The 15,168-nt window shown below is 41.1% G+C and overlaps 1 protein-coding gene across 3 annotated transcripts; it reads right to left on the bottom strand.

Moving 5' to 3' along the window:
- Positions 1–1,934: 1,934 nt before the first annotated feature.
- Positions 1,935–13,950, bottom strand: nod1 (nucleotide-binding oligomerization domain containing 1). Of its 3 annotated transcripts, XM_034609885.1 has the most exons (12): positions 13,639–13,950; positions 12,808–13,000; positions 12,533–12,707; positions 9,438–11,250; positions 9,259–9,342; positions 8,831–8,914; positions 8,651–8,734; positions 8,072–8,155; positions 7,907–7,990; positions 7,740–7,823; positions 7,563–7,646; positions 6,415–6,779 (listed from the first exon to the last, which is right to left on the bottom strand). In XM_034609885.1, the coding sequence occupies exons 2-12, from the start codon at positions 12,976–12,978 to the stop codon at positions 6,707–6,709; spliced, it is 2,820 nt and encodes a 939-aa protein (XP_034465776.1). In that variant the 5' UTR covers positions 12,979–13,000; positions 13,639–13,950; the 3' UTR covers positions 6,415–6,706. The 3 variants fall into 3 exon arrangements, with proteins under 3 accessions (XP_034465777.1, XP_034465776.1, XP_034465779.1); XM_034609888.1 differs by lacking the exons at positions 12,808–13,000; positions 13,639–13,950 and having other exon boundaries at positions 9,438–11,246; positions 12,533–12,670; XM_034609886.1 differs by lacking the exons at positions 6,415–6,779; positions 7,563–7,646; positions 7,740–7,823; positions 7,907–7,990; positions 8,072–8,155 and adding an exon at positions 1,935–2,178 and having other exon boundaries at positions 8,652–8,734.
- Between the last annotated feature and the right edge of the window lie 1,218 nt (positions 13,951–15,168).

The raw sequence follows: 15,168 nt of genomic DNA, 5'->3' as shown, positions 1-15,168 counted from the left end.
AACATATGTCATTTGACTAGATTGTATTAATGGTATTGATTATAACACTGTAAAGAAAGAAACTAAAGAAAAAAATGTTTTAAATTTCACATTTACTGCATTTTCATTTTTTTATCATGCAGATTGCAGACATCAACTCTCAAACACCCAAATGTCAGGTGCTGAGAATTGGAACAAATCAAACACTGTAATAAGAATGGTCTGTGCGGTTGGTTGGATGATTTAAAAGGGGTCAAATGAATTGATGCTATTACAAGACAGACATAAATTAAAGATAAACATGTGAACAATAAAAGACAGATATTGGAACATAATGCAGAAATCCCTTTTTTAAGATATTCCACTTCAGTGACAGTGCTTGGTTTGTGCTTATTCTGTGCACCTGTCTGTACGTGTTTGGGCTGAGATAATCCGAGTCTGCACACTGAGGAAGATTCAGCGTTACAAAATAATTATCATTTAATAAATGTGAACTTCAAGACATTATTTTCTAGGTATTTCTGGGTTATACTTTTACCGAGAGTTGACAGTAGAGAGAAGGGAAAGTACGTGAAGGGTTGTCACCTCAAGCCTTATGCCATCAGGGCAACAACATTTACCTTCAGTGTAGATTCTGCTGGTTTACATGCACCAGGTAAACAAACAATACATCAGTCTTAACAACAAGCAGCATCTGGTCCGATCAGCACTGAGCAGGTTGTGGGAGAAGTCTCTGTGGTTTGTCGTCACTAACTTGCCTCGGCTGTTTATTGGTCGACTAATCTGCTGCTGCTGTCGGGTCCTGGCAGCTTCAATCAAACCTCCAATTACAATGCTCACATTCATTCAAACCAGGTCATGTCTGTGAAGACACAGGACTGATCGGGTCTGTGTCGGGGGTTTGGGTTCACCTGAAGACCTCACAGTGTACAGACTTTAGATCTCATGAAAAACTATCCCAGTGGATTTCTGTGACACAGAGGACGACCTCCTCAGTGGAATCACTGTGTGGACCCCAAAGCTCCAAACCTGTCTTTGAATGTGTGATCCTGTTCCTCCACACCCTGCTACTTTTTCCACATGACTCAGAATGTAGTGCTCGTCCCACCACCCTGAAGATCATTTCTTATACTCTGAGAAAAAAACAAAAAACAAACAAGCTGCTTCATTATTTCCTTGAGAGCAGCTTTAAAGCCATCTGCTTCATGTGGAGCTTCTTAATGAGTTCATGATGATGTTTTCATTCAAAAATGTTAGTTAACCAGCGGTGAAATGTCCTGTATGTCCTCCAGCTCTTGTTTCTTATCCCCTCATTCCAGGTACTAGAAGCATGGGAGTGTGAGAGGGGGCAAGGAAAGACAAAGCAACATTCATGTATCACTACCATTTCTGTGATGCTACAATTCTATGCACGTCCGTGTCCAACCAACCAGATGCATGCGTCCAGGTTCATCTTCCAACTGGTCAACAGCTACAGAGCAGCTTATTTTCCAGGTCATTCCCCTTGAACCAGAGAGGAGGAAGTAATCAGCTGCTAAATCCCCAATCCACATCTCTCCTGTCTGTCCCACAGTAACCTGGGCTCAGTTACACACACTCACAACATGTCACCTCTAACTCTGCGTATACAAAGAAACTTGTAAATTACATTATATACGTGAAGATCCGTTGACTGTTTATTTTCAACTCAATTAAAATTGATTAAAATTCCAGACATATTATAGTAAATCTTTTATTCAAATATGAAATAGAAATATTTAGTTTGAGCTGCGCCTGACTGCCTCAAGCTGTGGGTTTCTTAAGTCTTTAGAAAAAAGGCGTTGCTGGTAGCAATGCTCTGTTGTTGTGAGAAACTGACATCACAGTAATCTGGAATCAGTGGCGTGCCATCAGGGCCAGCAAGTCAAGCACTGCGTGCCCCGTTGAAGCTTAAACCAGACATCAATTAGAACGAAAGCGAAGTGGGAGCGATACCTGTCCTCACATCTGATCTCAGAACAGTGTCTGTCCTGTTTGCTTCTTTGGATTCATCATGTAGTGTACTGCCCTCTTGTGGTGGCCCCAGTCTATTGTCTCTTAAAACAAGTTTGACTTTCATTACTCGTCATTTTCATAGACGTCTGTGTCTAGTGTGTTGTCAAGCTGCCTTTTACTCAGCTGGCTCTGTTCTAAGATCAGTTATAGTGCACACATTATTATACACATGTGCAGATGTGTGTGAAAACTGGACTTGCACATTAGAAAATTACACCCAACAGTCTTTTTCTTGCCAAGTGTTAAGAGGCAGCAGCAGATAATCTAACAAATTACACTTTGATTTATTATCTCAGATTAGTATAAACCGTTTTACTCAATCCTATGGTCAACGTGTGACGGTGAGGAGTTACGAACAGTGAGGTGTTTGTTGTTGTTGCAGCTTTTAGTAACTCATTTCACACAGGTCTGTTCCTCCAGGGGCCCTGAGCAGGATGGGCCCTGAGCAGGATGGGCCCTGAGCAGGATGGGCTCTGAGCAGGATACGTCCTGAGGCCCTGCATCATAGTGATTGATTTTTAATTAATGGTTCAGAGAGCAGAGAGGATCTTTTCTTTAGGTTTGACACTATTTGTTTTACAATCACCATATTATATTTTGACGTTATTTAAAACAGGAGAACATGACAGCCATTATTCTATGAATTTGACTGAAGGTGAAGGATAAAAACAACTTTATTCAATTATAGCTTTCATTATAACCATATAAACCATATATCAGCACGGGCTGAAAAACACATGTCCCCCTGTTCCATCAAAACGACACACAATCAATTAACTGAATGTATTATATGTATCGTTATTAATATTACTGTAATATTAATATAAACTGAAAAAGATTATCACAGGAAATGAAAACATGAAGGCTATTTAGTGTCAGTTTGAGGAAATAAAAGTCATACTTCTTCTTTCAGCACAGGAAGAACAGGCAGTCCAGCATCATGAGGGAGGAGAGTTTTATGTCTCAGTTTGTTTCGAGGTTTGTTGTGGTAGTTTCAGTTTGCCTTGGCAGTGCAGTAAGCAGCTCATTGAGTTGGTGGTTTGGTTTGTGGGCCAGACATTGGTTGAGGAGGGTATTTATTTCGGTTCCCTCTGTAAGTCCTCACACAACAATGGATTCAAGAATACCACATTTTACAGAAAGTCTATGGAGCCTGGACTACAAATATATATATATATATATATATATATATATATATATATATATATATATATATATATATATATATATATATATATATAAATAAATAAGAAGGTTTTTAGTGTCTGTTATAATTCCTTCTGTTCGAACTGGCCATTCAATGGTCATCTTTTAGTTTATCTAGAATGAATGTCTAACTCAGAAGGCTGAGGCCTCAGATTTAACATTTGTGAACGTTCATGCGTAACACTGGAATGATAAGTAGTAAACGATAATAGTAAGTTGTATTATTGGAATTGTAGTATCCGGGGTGACTGGGGACTGAAAGGACCATTTATTTTTCACCATTCTTTTTCCTGTGTGTTTGGTGGGAGTGCAATCCTAAATTACTGGAGTATCCCTTTAAAGAACTACATCCTGTATATATTAATACCTCAAACATTTTTTCACCTTTATTGTACGTGTCTTGCCCTTGGAATAAGAGAGAAGGAGCCTGCTGGGTGACCGGAGAAAACAATGGAGGAAAGTGTTGAGTTTGGAGTTTTGGGATCCACACTCAGGACTCATGATTACTGCTCCGTCACATCACATGCAGAGATTAGCTGAGCCCTGTAATACCCTGTCTACAGAGTCATGTAGTGTTAATGGAGCTGGAAGCAGCGAGGACACGTCACAGGGCTCGTACTGGACCTTCATCATCATCATGTTCCCGATTAAGAATGTCGGAGGAAAAGTGAGACAGATCTGGCCTTAATAGAAATGATGACATTAATTTATCTGTGCTCATATTTTTTATATCAAACTGAACTTTCAGCCTGAAATAGCACACTGAGTCATCCCTCATCCAAAGTGCAGGGACCGAACCCTTTAGCTGAAGATTCAAATGAAGAGTTACAGAGGGCAAGGCCAGTGTTAAATTCAACAAGCGATCAGCTTAAATTCTATGGTGTAAGATTTTTTTTTTTATGAAGATATCGGTGTTTGTGAGATTGCAGTGAGTTGAAACAAACAGTGGTGTACTGGCTGAAGTTTCGTTAGGGGTTGTGAAGGTCGTGTTTCCGGTCTTTGACCTGTACTGGGAGAACTGTGTATCGAGTTGAAGCACTGTCCTAAAACAAGTCTCGTATGGGAAACTATAGAATCAGTCGAGCACTTTTTAGCTTGTAATAATTTTTTTTGCCAGTTCTGAGCCCCAACAAGCATTACCTTGTATAATGTAACAGAGAATGTGTGATGTTCAATACGTAACAAACACATAATCACAACATGAAAATGTATTCAAATATTTATTTTATGTAAAACTATGTACAAAAAGCAATGAAGAGTGTATCATTTGTATACCAATAATTCTGTTTTAGTTACTGCATTTTTATCTCATGTTACTTTGTGTTTGAAGCAAATCAGAATTTTTCAGTAAAAAGTTGAATCAGTCTGAAAGTTGTTTTTTTTCACGTACAAATCTGTCTGAATAGAGCTCAGTCATACATCAGTTCATTGACTTGCGCTCACATTTTATATATAAATAAATAACCCACACTTTGGGTCATAAATCTCATACACTATGATTCTGATTTGATATTGATTTGATTGACTGTTTCTTTTTTGATGATGGTGAGTCATTTGCCTCTGTATGAAAGAAAGATGGCATTAACCAGGAAGGATTAAGGCAGAATAGCAGAATAACCTTGTTCCTGTGCGTGTGCGTGTGTGCATGTACTTGCCTCTCTCGTCTTTTGACAGATTTTTTCACCACAATAGTGTAACAGCTGTGCAAGACACAGTAACGAAACTTTCCAGGTGCGTAGCTGAGATTTTAAAGATTTAAATGAAGGCTGAGCTTAAAGATGGGAGTTGTCTGAACAAGGATGCCGGAAGCAGAGAGATAAGAAGGGACCATTTCCCCCCATTTTACAGCCCTGACCCACATTCTAAGTTGCAAATTACTGTATCCTGGTTTCACACATGGGTGTGATCAGACCATCACGTACCCAAGTAATTATGTAGTAATGAGTACTGAGTATATTATCATTCGGTTCTTTCATATAGTTCCATCAGTTTCAGCATGAGTATGAGGTCAGGAGATAGAGCGAAATGGTGGGCGGTTCAATCCCGTCTCAACTATTACTCATGCTGAAGTGTTCTTGGGCAGGACACTGTGAACCCAAAATTCCCCCTGACGTCTGAGTGTGTGAGTGATGTGTGATAGACAGAGTGCTGCACAAGAGCTGTGAGTGGTCATCAAGTTTATAAAAGTGCTATATCAATGCAAACCATTATATCTGTGTACAAAGAGCTACCACACAAACAGTTAACATAACACTCTTTACTGAAGTACACACAAATATTCCACCAGCAGTGTATATGTACATCACTTTGTAACAGTCAGATAAATAATAAAGTTTATGTTTACACCAAATACTGTATTCATAAAGAAACACATGTTACAACGGTTCATAAAGAAGGAAGTGGCATATCTGGTTAACAGGAAGAAGCCAAACGGATGGCTTCTTCCTGTTAACCAGATATGCCACTTCCTGTTTTACAACACTCCCATTAAACTGTCAAACATCCTCTATTTGATCTGCACAGTTTCCTTTAAAGGGCCCATATTGTGTAAAATACATTTTCTGGGCTTTTACTATCAGTAATTACTTGAAGGGGGTCAGTAGGGACCCTCAAAGTCTGAAAACAGTCACTCCGCGGACCTTTCACTCAGTCCATTCTAAGAAATATGTTATTGAAACATCTTGTTTCGTACTTCCTCCCCCGTATGATGTCATTCGGGATCGCACTCGTCTCTCAGCCCCACCCAGCCGGTACCAGTCCAGCCTCCGAACCCACCACCCCCGCTCAACACCGCCACCACCACCACCACCATTCTTCTGATGTGCCGTGTCGCTGGACGTTACTTTGTATTGAAACTCCGTTGTGAAACTCCGTACTGTAACTCGGGACGTTACTCCTACATTGGCCGACTGTCCTGCTAAAACTTGAACAAATATGAGGACAGTGTAACTTACCGTTCAGAAACATCCTGTTATAACCGACTGTAAATATGTGACTGGTCTTCTATAGCTGCAAACATAACGTGTCTTTCAGCTGTGTTCACCAGAGGGAATGCGGCAGAATGAGACCGGCGATAAGTGCAGTCAGCCAATCAGAGGAGGGGCTCAAGAGGCAGGCGAAAACAGCCTGTTCTGTCTGCAGCTCCAGAGAGAGGCAGAAGAGAGGACATGAAAATACACATTGCAGCAGTTTTTCCGACTTTAAACCACTGATATATCATCTTAGGGGTACTAATACCTCAAATTAAATCCCAGAAAGGTGCAAAATATGGGCCCTTTAAGATTCATCAATAATGATGATTACTTGATATAATATTTGCAAGTAAATAATGTAACTTTGTGCCCACAGTCAGGTGAAAGCATTAAGTATAACACCATACCTCAACAGTTTGCTAATGCTAATACTGTGCATGCACACAGTGAACACAACAACTTCACTCCCCGTACATAGATTACTCAACATGTGCTCGTCTCACACGATTGGCTCCTCAGTGGAAGCGCAGCCTCTTCTCCCCGTTAAACTGTTCCTCTTCCTCTGCAGAGACCTGGTTTCCTTTCACACTGCAGGAACATAATAGGAAACCTTCAGACTATCATTCAAATTTGCAGGATCTTAAGACACGTGTAAAATATCTGCTGAAAACCATCAGGTACAACGGTATCAGACACCGTCTCTCTCTGGACGCTGCCAAGATACTTATACATACTGTGATCATTTCTTTTTTGTCTTCTTGTAGTTCATGTTGGAGTCAGGCTGCTGAAACAACCATAATACCTCTAGTCCTTTTACAAGTACATTTTAAAATCATTGGACAAAAAGCCCCTACATTGTCATCACTGGAGGGTTCTGGAGAAATACAAAGAGCTTTGAGAGTTTGAGTTTATTTTTATTTATTTTGACAAACTTGACAATTTATGTCAAGTTTATATACTCACACTATATATATATATATATATATATATATATATATATATCCAACATGTTCTCCAGCTGTTCTCTGATGTCGTCTGTCTGCTGTGTGCAGGTTGAGCACAGCTTTTTACAACTTGTCAGCTGAAAACAGCTGCTGGGGCTGAAAATGAAGCAATAGCCCTGATAACCTTGTTCAATGAACTAAAAGGCAGAATGTTGTTCACCAAATTTTTTACGTTTTACGTTGAATAAAAGCTGCCTCAGTAGAATTATTGAATGTGAGGAATTTCTAAAAAGGAGGTTATTTCGTCATCACTTTGGCAGATTAAACTTCAGTGTTGGCACACATGGAGGTGAGTGTGGTGTGTAGTGTGTTGGTGGTGAAACGGAAGCTGCTCTAAAGTCACCGTGCTGTGTAACTGTAAACTCACACTATCTCATCGAGCACCGAGTTGTGAGCGAGGGCCTCGGCGAGGTGTTTGATCCCATTCACAGTGAACTGGTTGTTGACTAACCTGCAAACACACATACAGAGTTTCCGACAATCACTGTCTGAGCAGAGCAGCAGCATCACAGGTCCTTAAATACAGAATGTGTGTTTTTCTTACCAGAGGTGTATTAAACCTGTGTTAACTTTAACCAACTCAGCAAAGTATGGAGCTGCATCGTCAGTCAACTCGTTCTGCGTCAACCTGCAGCAGCACAGACATGTTGTTCTTCGTGCTTCAGTCAGAACAGTGAACATCATGCAGCTCTGAGTGAGTGATGTGTTTACCAGAATATCCTGAGGGCGCTGTTCTCTTTCAGAGCCTCCGTCAAAACCCTCCCACCTTCTGTTGTGATGCCATTGGCTGAGAGACTAAAACACAGATAATCCATCAGTTTAAAAACTATGAGTGGAAATCAGTAGGGTTTTTATTAAAGGAAGTCGCCCTTTCACCTGAGGTTGGTAAGATTCGGGTGGTGCCTCAAAGCTTCTGCGAACGCTGCTGCCCCTTCATCTCCGATGCTGTTCCCCCACATTCTGAAAATGAAGAAGATCAAAACCAGCTTTGTCTTTAAACCAGCGGACAAATAATCTGCCAGGTTTTCCTAGAAAGCACACACGTTCATCGAGATTAAACAAGTCGATACTGTGGTTCATTCACCAGGGGTTTTTGGTTCTGTTAACAGTTAAAACAAATCTAACAGCTAAATCTTCGTAATGGTTTGGGATAAATCAACCCCCATCTTGTGAATATGTGCTTTTTCTTTCTCATATCACCACTTTGATGAGGACAGCTGCGGCTGGGCCTCAGGAGATAGAGCGGGTCGCTCACTAACCTGAAGGTCAGCAGTTTGATTCCTGTCTTCCTCATTTGGCATGCAAGCTTTGACTGGTAATCAATAAATACAAATCATTTAGCTGGATAGCAGTGTTTTCTCATCTGAACCGGGAAACAAGTCTATTTTGTCAATCATTAGCCATTTGTATAAAGCCACCCCTGTACAGAGATGTTTAAAAGTGGTGAGGTCTTACCCAACATCAAATATTGAAGAGCTCTTCTGAATTGCACTGGCCAGATATCTCCCACCAACACTAGTGATCTTGTTTTCACCGATCCTGAGGACATGGTGAAGACAGCATCCATTAAAAAGGTATAAGGACACCATATTACATAAATAGTATTGCATTACAATTTCTTGGTACAACACATACTTGAGAACTCGCAACTTTGGACATTCCTCAATTATCTTAGCAACCAGCTTGGCTCCAATGTCTGTGATGTGATTTTTGTAAAGTCTGAGGACAAAGACAAATTAAGGTCAAAGGTTCAGTTTTATTATGAGAAAATAAAACATAAAGCAGTATTTTAGTTCATGGAGTATTGAGACTTAACATTGGGGCTGTATCCTACTTTCATCTGCTAGCTAACTTTCAACCATTCAACAGAATAATTATGTCCCCTGGGAGACAAACATGTCACATTAGGTCATAATTAGGGTTTTAGGGTTAGGCTAATTGTCTCATATCTAATCATATCAACCTTCATGCCTTCAACCAACCAGAATGCAGAATCCAAAACATACAGTGTCCATGGAAGGTTTTAGAGTTTAAATACACCGGAACAGTGGATGTCAACTTACCCCAAGACCTCCACAACCTTGTGCTTACACAGCTCCTCTGCAAGCACCTCAATGCTGCTGTCTGACAGGTGATTGACGCACAATCTAGAGACAATCACTTGAGTTAGTGCTAGAAGTTACATCCTGTGCGATATAGAATCAGTCAGAATATCCCTCAGTGGAGATCAGAAGGTTCTTACCTCACTACTGTCATCTTACAGAACGAAGGCCTCAGCTGCTTCACCCCATAGTCACCGATGTTGTTGTTATCCATGTCAATGCCCAGGAGCCTCTGACGGTGTTGCAGTACGAAGTTGAGGGCGGTGCAGTCACCCGAGTAGACGTTGCAGTAACCCAGCTTGATAGAATTCGCTGTGATGCCTTTCGCTGTCAGTTGAGCGATTTCTTTGCTCCCCGTCTCAAAGATGCACCTCAGCATCCACAGGAAGTTGGGCATAACATGGAGTTTCTTGCCTTCCTCGCCAGTGTAGTGGGGTAAACCACGGAGGTGGGACTTAACACCAGTGGACAGGTAAGATTTTAGCACGGCCTGTTTTTTCTTGAGTAGCCCAGGAGACACCAGATGCTCCATCAGGCCAGTGTGAGCTTTAGAGAGCAGTCCACACAAGAAGAGATTTGTGAACTGAAGGTGCTCATTGGTTGCAAATGGTTTCTTTTGTCTGTGTTTTGAGGAGCCAGTGATACATAAGTTAAACAGCAGACAGGATGGTTCCCTTTTCCTGCTGCACTCTGTGAAGAACTTGAGAATGGAGTCTGCAGCAGCCTCCTCGTCCAACAAAAGCGCAAATGCCGCCAAGAAAGACTGGAGGGTGATGTGGAGGAATTCAAAGTCAGCAGGGCTTCCGCTGGCTTCACAGTCACTGACAGGTCGGAGAAAGCCGAGGGGCAGGTCCTCCTCTCTGAGACCGCACGCAGCGATCTCATCTCGGTTACAAATGAAGGTGCCTCTCTCCATACCCTGAAGTGCCAGCTTGGCAAATGCAGCAAGGGGCCTAAGCCCTAATTTGAATGTCTCTGAGGCACACCGGCTGCTTTTCTTCAGCAGAGACGGAGCGGGTGAGGTTGAGCGGCTAAAGAACACCTCGGACAGCAGAAGAAAGATGTCGGTGAGTGTGATGCAGGAGTCAGGCATATGAAAGCTATCATGCATGGTGTGCAGGTGGCTAAAGCTCTTGAATAGAATCCAGCAGAAGAGCGGAGTGGAGCACAGGCCACAGAGGTGGGGGCTAGCATCCAGCTGATCTGACACCAGCTTTCTGTGTTCCTGCTCCTTAAAGTGCAAATTAATGTAGGACTTCATATGAGTTGGAGAGAACCCCCGCAGAACCATCTTCTTTCTGATCACCCTGCTCTGGAGCTCAATCCCTGTCCGAGCCGTCAGAATCTTCTGGGAGTTCTTGAGCAGTTTCCCGGAGAGCAAGGTGATCAGCAGCTGGAGGGGATGTGCCTTGTCCTCTGGCGACACCACTTCAGGGACATTCATCAGGTCCAGATTCTCCTGAATCTCATCGTAGCCATCAAATGTAAAAATAACCTTTTCAGGGAAGCGCAGGATGTAATCAAACACCTCATTATCTGGATCCAGATCTGGATGACAGTTGTGTTTGAACAAGAGGTCTCTGAGGGAGATCTGTTCTGTTTCCTTAAAAATGCTGAACATCCTACAGCGGAACTTAAAGAAGAAGATGGCGTCTGTCTGCAGCTGTTTCTTGGACCAGAGGTTCTGGAGCTTCTGAAGGAGGAGGGATTTTCCCACTCCAGCGTCCCCAATCACATAGATGATTTCACCTTGAGGATTAAAGATGCTGTGGTCTCCGAGCAGCTGGTCCAGACTCTCCACGAAGCCCAGACTTTCATTGTTGTCTTTCAACAGTTCCATCAGAGAGTCAGTGTAGAGTTCCTCCAGACGGGTCTCGTCTTGCTGGCCGTATGACATGATGAAGCAGGTGTCCCGGCTCATTTCCTGCCTCAACTTTGCGCTATACCTGCTGACTTAAAGAAAATAAACATGTGTTAGAATAACCAGAGTTACGTTCAGTGATGCATAGTTTAATGTTTAGAAAGCAAACATAAAAGAAAAAAAAATTTATCTCAGGATGAGGAAGATGAAAGTTCCACCTAAAATTGTTAAAACCATAGTCAAGCAATTTTTCACATCGATGTTGACTCTCCCATGTTGTTTATAACCTCAGACTGAGCCCAGGGAGACAAACATGTGCACATCTTTGGTTAAAATCTAGCTTTGGTGACATGATTCCACTTTTTTGGTGGTCTTAGGAAATGTGTAGATGTTCCATATTTTGTAATGGTTCTGCTTAAAGGTCCAGTTTGTAAGACTTAGGTGAAAGGAATCGATTGGCAGAAAATTAATATAAAATAATCGTAGTGATGTTTTCACTAATAATCATCTGAATTGTCCTAATTGTTGTTTTCTTTACCCTAGAATGGGCTCATTATATTTAAATACTTTATATTTACATCAGGAAGGGGTCCTCTCTACGGAGGCCGCCATGTTTTTTACAGTAGCCCGGACTGGACAAACTAAACACCTTTTGAATTTTTATGACAACTGAAGGCGGCAAGAGGTTCTCCTTCATGTTTGGAAATGAAGAGTGAGGTGAGGGTTTTAATTAAACAGTCGGATTCCCCTGGTCTGCACCAGTTCTAAGTCAGCTGCTAGGCGCCAGCCTAGCAGCAACCTCTAAGGAAGGTTTGTGGCACAGCCATATTTTTATGTTTTCTGATAATATCGTCGTATGTGAATTTGAACCCTGGTGTGTAGGCTGATGTTTGTGGTAGAGGTCGGTGGGAGGAGTTGAGGGTTCGTATCCACGATGGAGCGTAAATCTGCCTTAAGAAGCGATAGCAGCCTGTGTGGGGAGTAAAGTGACTGTGTAGCCAATCAGAGCTGATGTTTGTTCACAATTTACTTGATTTGCTGCAACATGCAAATTCAAATTCAACATGCAAATTCACCACTAGCTGTCACTAAATTTGACACACTGAACCTTTAAACATTATAGTAATCATAATCAATATATGTATTTTTAATATAATACAATATTCTTTATTTGTAGCAGGATCCTTGTTATTCTAAAGGACTTAGAAAAATAGAAATACCTCTCAATACAATGTATTACAATAACTCTGGTTTAACTGTTAGGATCTGTCTTACATCTGGGCATCAGACATTTTCATGACACAAACACAGAGCAAAGAGAGAAACATGTTGGTGGAACAGAGCATGAGTTAGTTACTAGGTTGTAAGACTTACTGGGATCTGTGTTCTCCACACTCATCAGCATTATGTCACTGCTCGGTTTGAAGTTGATCTCTTCCAGCCATGGCTGCAGGTCTATGTATGCATCACACACTTTGTATATGATGAAAAGAAAGTATTCACAGGCCTCCTCTCCTTTGCACTGGACTAGCTCCAAGATTTTGCGCACCTACAAAATAATAACAATAAATAACAACAACAAATATTATTGTATAAAAATGATACTGTCAGATATGGCCTTGTTAAACAGATCTCTCTGGTTTCCCGACCTGATCCGTCTTGGTGACAGTTTGTTGTACGATCTCAACATCTTCTTCACAGAGGAAGCCACAAGCCAGCAGGTTGTCCAGGATGCACTGGAGGCTCCTCAGCCTCGACACCAGCAGCTCTCTGTGTAAGGTGAGGATGTTCAGGCATCTGGCTTCTTCTCTCTGATCCATATTTACTGCAGAACGGTCACTTCTGTGGGATCACACATGACAAGGAGCTGTTAAAGTCTATAATTCCTTTTTACATCAACAAATACATACTCATGCTGCTGATAAATGAATCACAGGTAGACGTGTCGGATCAAGACACGTTTAAAGATACAGCCGCTGCATTAATGTCACAGGTACTCTCACTGGACACGTCACGAATTCCAAACAACTATAGCTCACTTGTACATCTGAATCCTCCTCCGGCAATTGGTCACACACACACACACACACACACACACACACACACACGACAGTTATCTATCCCATCTGAAGCTACTTCAGTCAATGTGAACTGTCAATGTTAATACATAACTTGAATTATCTGTTTGCACCACACCTGTTTCCTGAACCCTTCCATTCGTTCTCTTTTGTTCTCGAATGACACACCTCATATCACAATAGATTACACACTCACTCTTTAATCCTGCGTATCAACTCCTTAAACAAATAAATCCCTTCATCTTTAAATCAAGGTTTGTTTGAATAACAGCTGTTAAAAAGAATTAAAGTAAACAGAAAAATAATTAGTTCTGCTGACTCAGTAACATCAGTAACATCAGCTGACTGGCGGTGTTTGTTGTTATGAGGCTGTAAATAAGTTGAATGAATCCTGAAACCTACCACGACAGCGTCCCCAGCACCAGCTCTGTAAACACGGCTCTTCAAAATAAAAGTTGTATTCGCCCACTACTCATGTGGACTTCACCGACAGCAGAGACGAGCTGTTCCTCAGCACAAACTCAGTGTGAGAACAGACTCAGTGAGAGAGGAAGTGAAAGAAGTGAAATTCAGCAGCAACGCCTCATTTCTCTGAACTATCTCACTGCCTGTGTGTGAGGCGTTCACGTGCCCACGGAAATTTGATACACATGCCAGGTCTTTCTCTACCGTTTAATGACATGATATTAATCAATTCAATTTCAAAGAGAAACCCAAGAGTTCCCACAACAAGTAGCACTGAGGAGGGGAAAGGGAAGTGGTAACTTTAAGTGCGCAGTGCATGCTGGGAGCTCCCCCACCAGTAGAGGCATGTAGCAGCATAACTAAGGGATGGTTCAGGGCATCCATCCCTATCAAAGTTTTAAGTGTTGTCCTGGAGCTCCTCAAATACACCCGAAGCACTAAGAACACCAACTTTACAACAAAGTTACAACATGAACTTGAAAACCACAACACTGAGGTTCACTTTAATAACTTTATTTACTACCTAAGTTTATTTATGAAAGCCAACAATCTGATGTCTTTCCATCTAGTCAATACATTTCAGGCAGGTCTAAAAACCCATTTGTACTTATCATACTTGACAAAAAGCATTGCTTGTGGAAAATGTGTGGACAATAAAAAGGTTATATATTGTATTATTATTACATTAAATGTGGTAAAATGTTGCTGTTCATTTCAGTATGTACCACTTCATAAGTGAGGCTCAGTACAACACGTCCAAAATTGAGGCAGATGCAGAATACAGATGAATATGAATGCTCCATCTTCATTAACATGAAGTTCAGTAGAACATTTGTGATGTAGAACAGAAGAAAGAAATTATGTGATGCAGTCATGTCAACATGGAGCAGAGGAAAGTTTCCAACATTTTGTAAAATCAATGTGAGGTGTATTGTTTGAGAGCAAAAGGAGGAACTACCCATCTGTAGTACAATGTTGCTAATAAAGTGCTTGTTGTTGCTTCACTACTTTGAGTAACCATGTGTTGTAAGTCTATGCTGACTGTGGAGAAACTTAATATGCAACACATTTGATTTAGTAAAAACACATGTTTATTTTGAAGAACTTTACATAAAGCATAAATAGGACAGTCTCACAGGTGGTAAATGTTTTAGAGAAAACATAAGAATAAATCATCATCATCAATGTTATTGTGCACAGACCAAAACGTCAACATCACGACACGCACACACACACACACACACACACACACGAAAATATCTTGAGTTCAACACACACACACACACAAACACATTGCATTATTATTATTCCTTGTCAAAAAATACACAATTCAATGCACACAAAGTAAAATGAGTAAACATAATGTCAGAGTGGGTCAATATCATGTAGGAAAATATGTGCTCATTGCACTAGTACATTCCTGCCTTAGTACCGATGTGGTTGTTCTGTCTGGACCAATGTTAGTTC

Source organism: Hippoglossus hippoglossus, chromosome 16 (genome assembly GCF_009819705.1).
Source record: "Hippoglossus hippoglossus isolate fHipHip1 chromosome 16, fHipHip1.pri, whole genome shotgun sequence".
Classification (NCBI taxonomy): domain Eukaryota; kingdom Metazoa; phylum Chordata; class Actinopteri; order Pleuronectiformes; family Pleuronectidae; genus Hippoglossus; species Hippoglossus hippoglossus.
The sequence above is the reverse complement of the archived record's forward strand: the minus strand, read 5'-3'. Positions and strand labels throughout refer to the sequence as shown.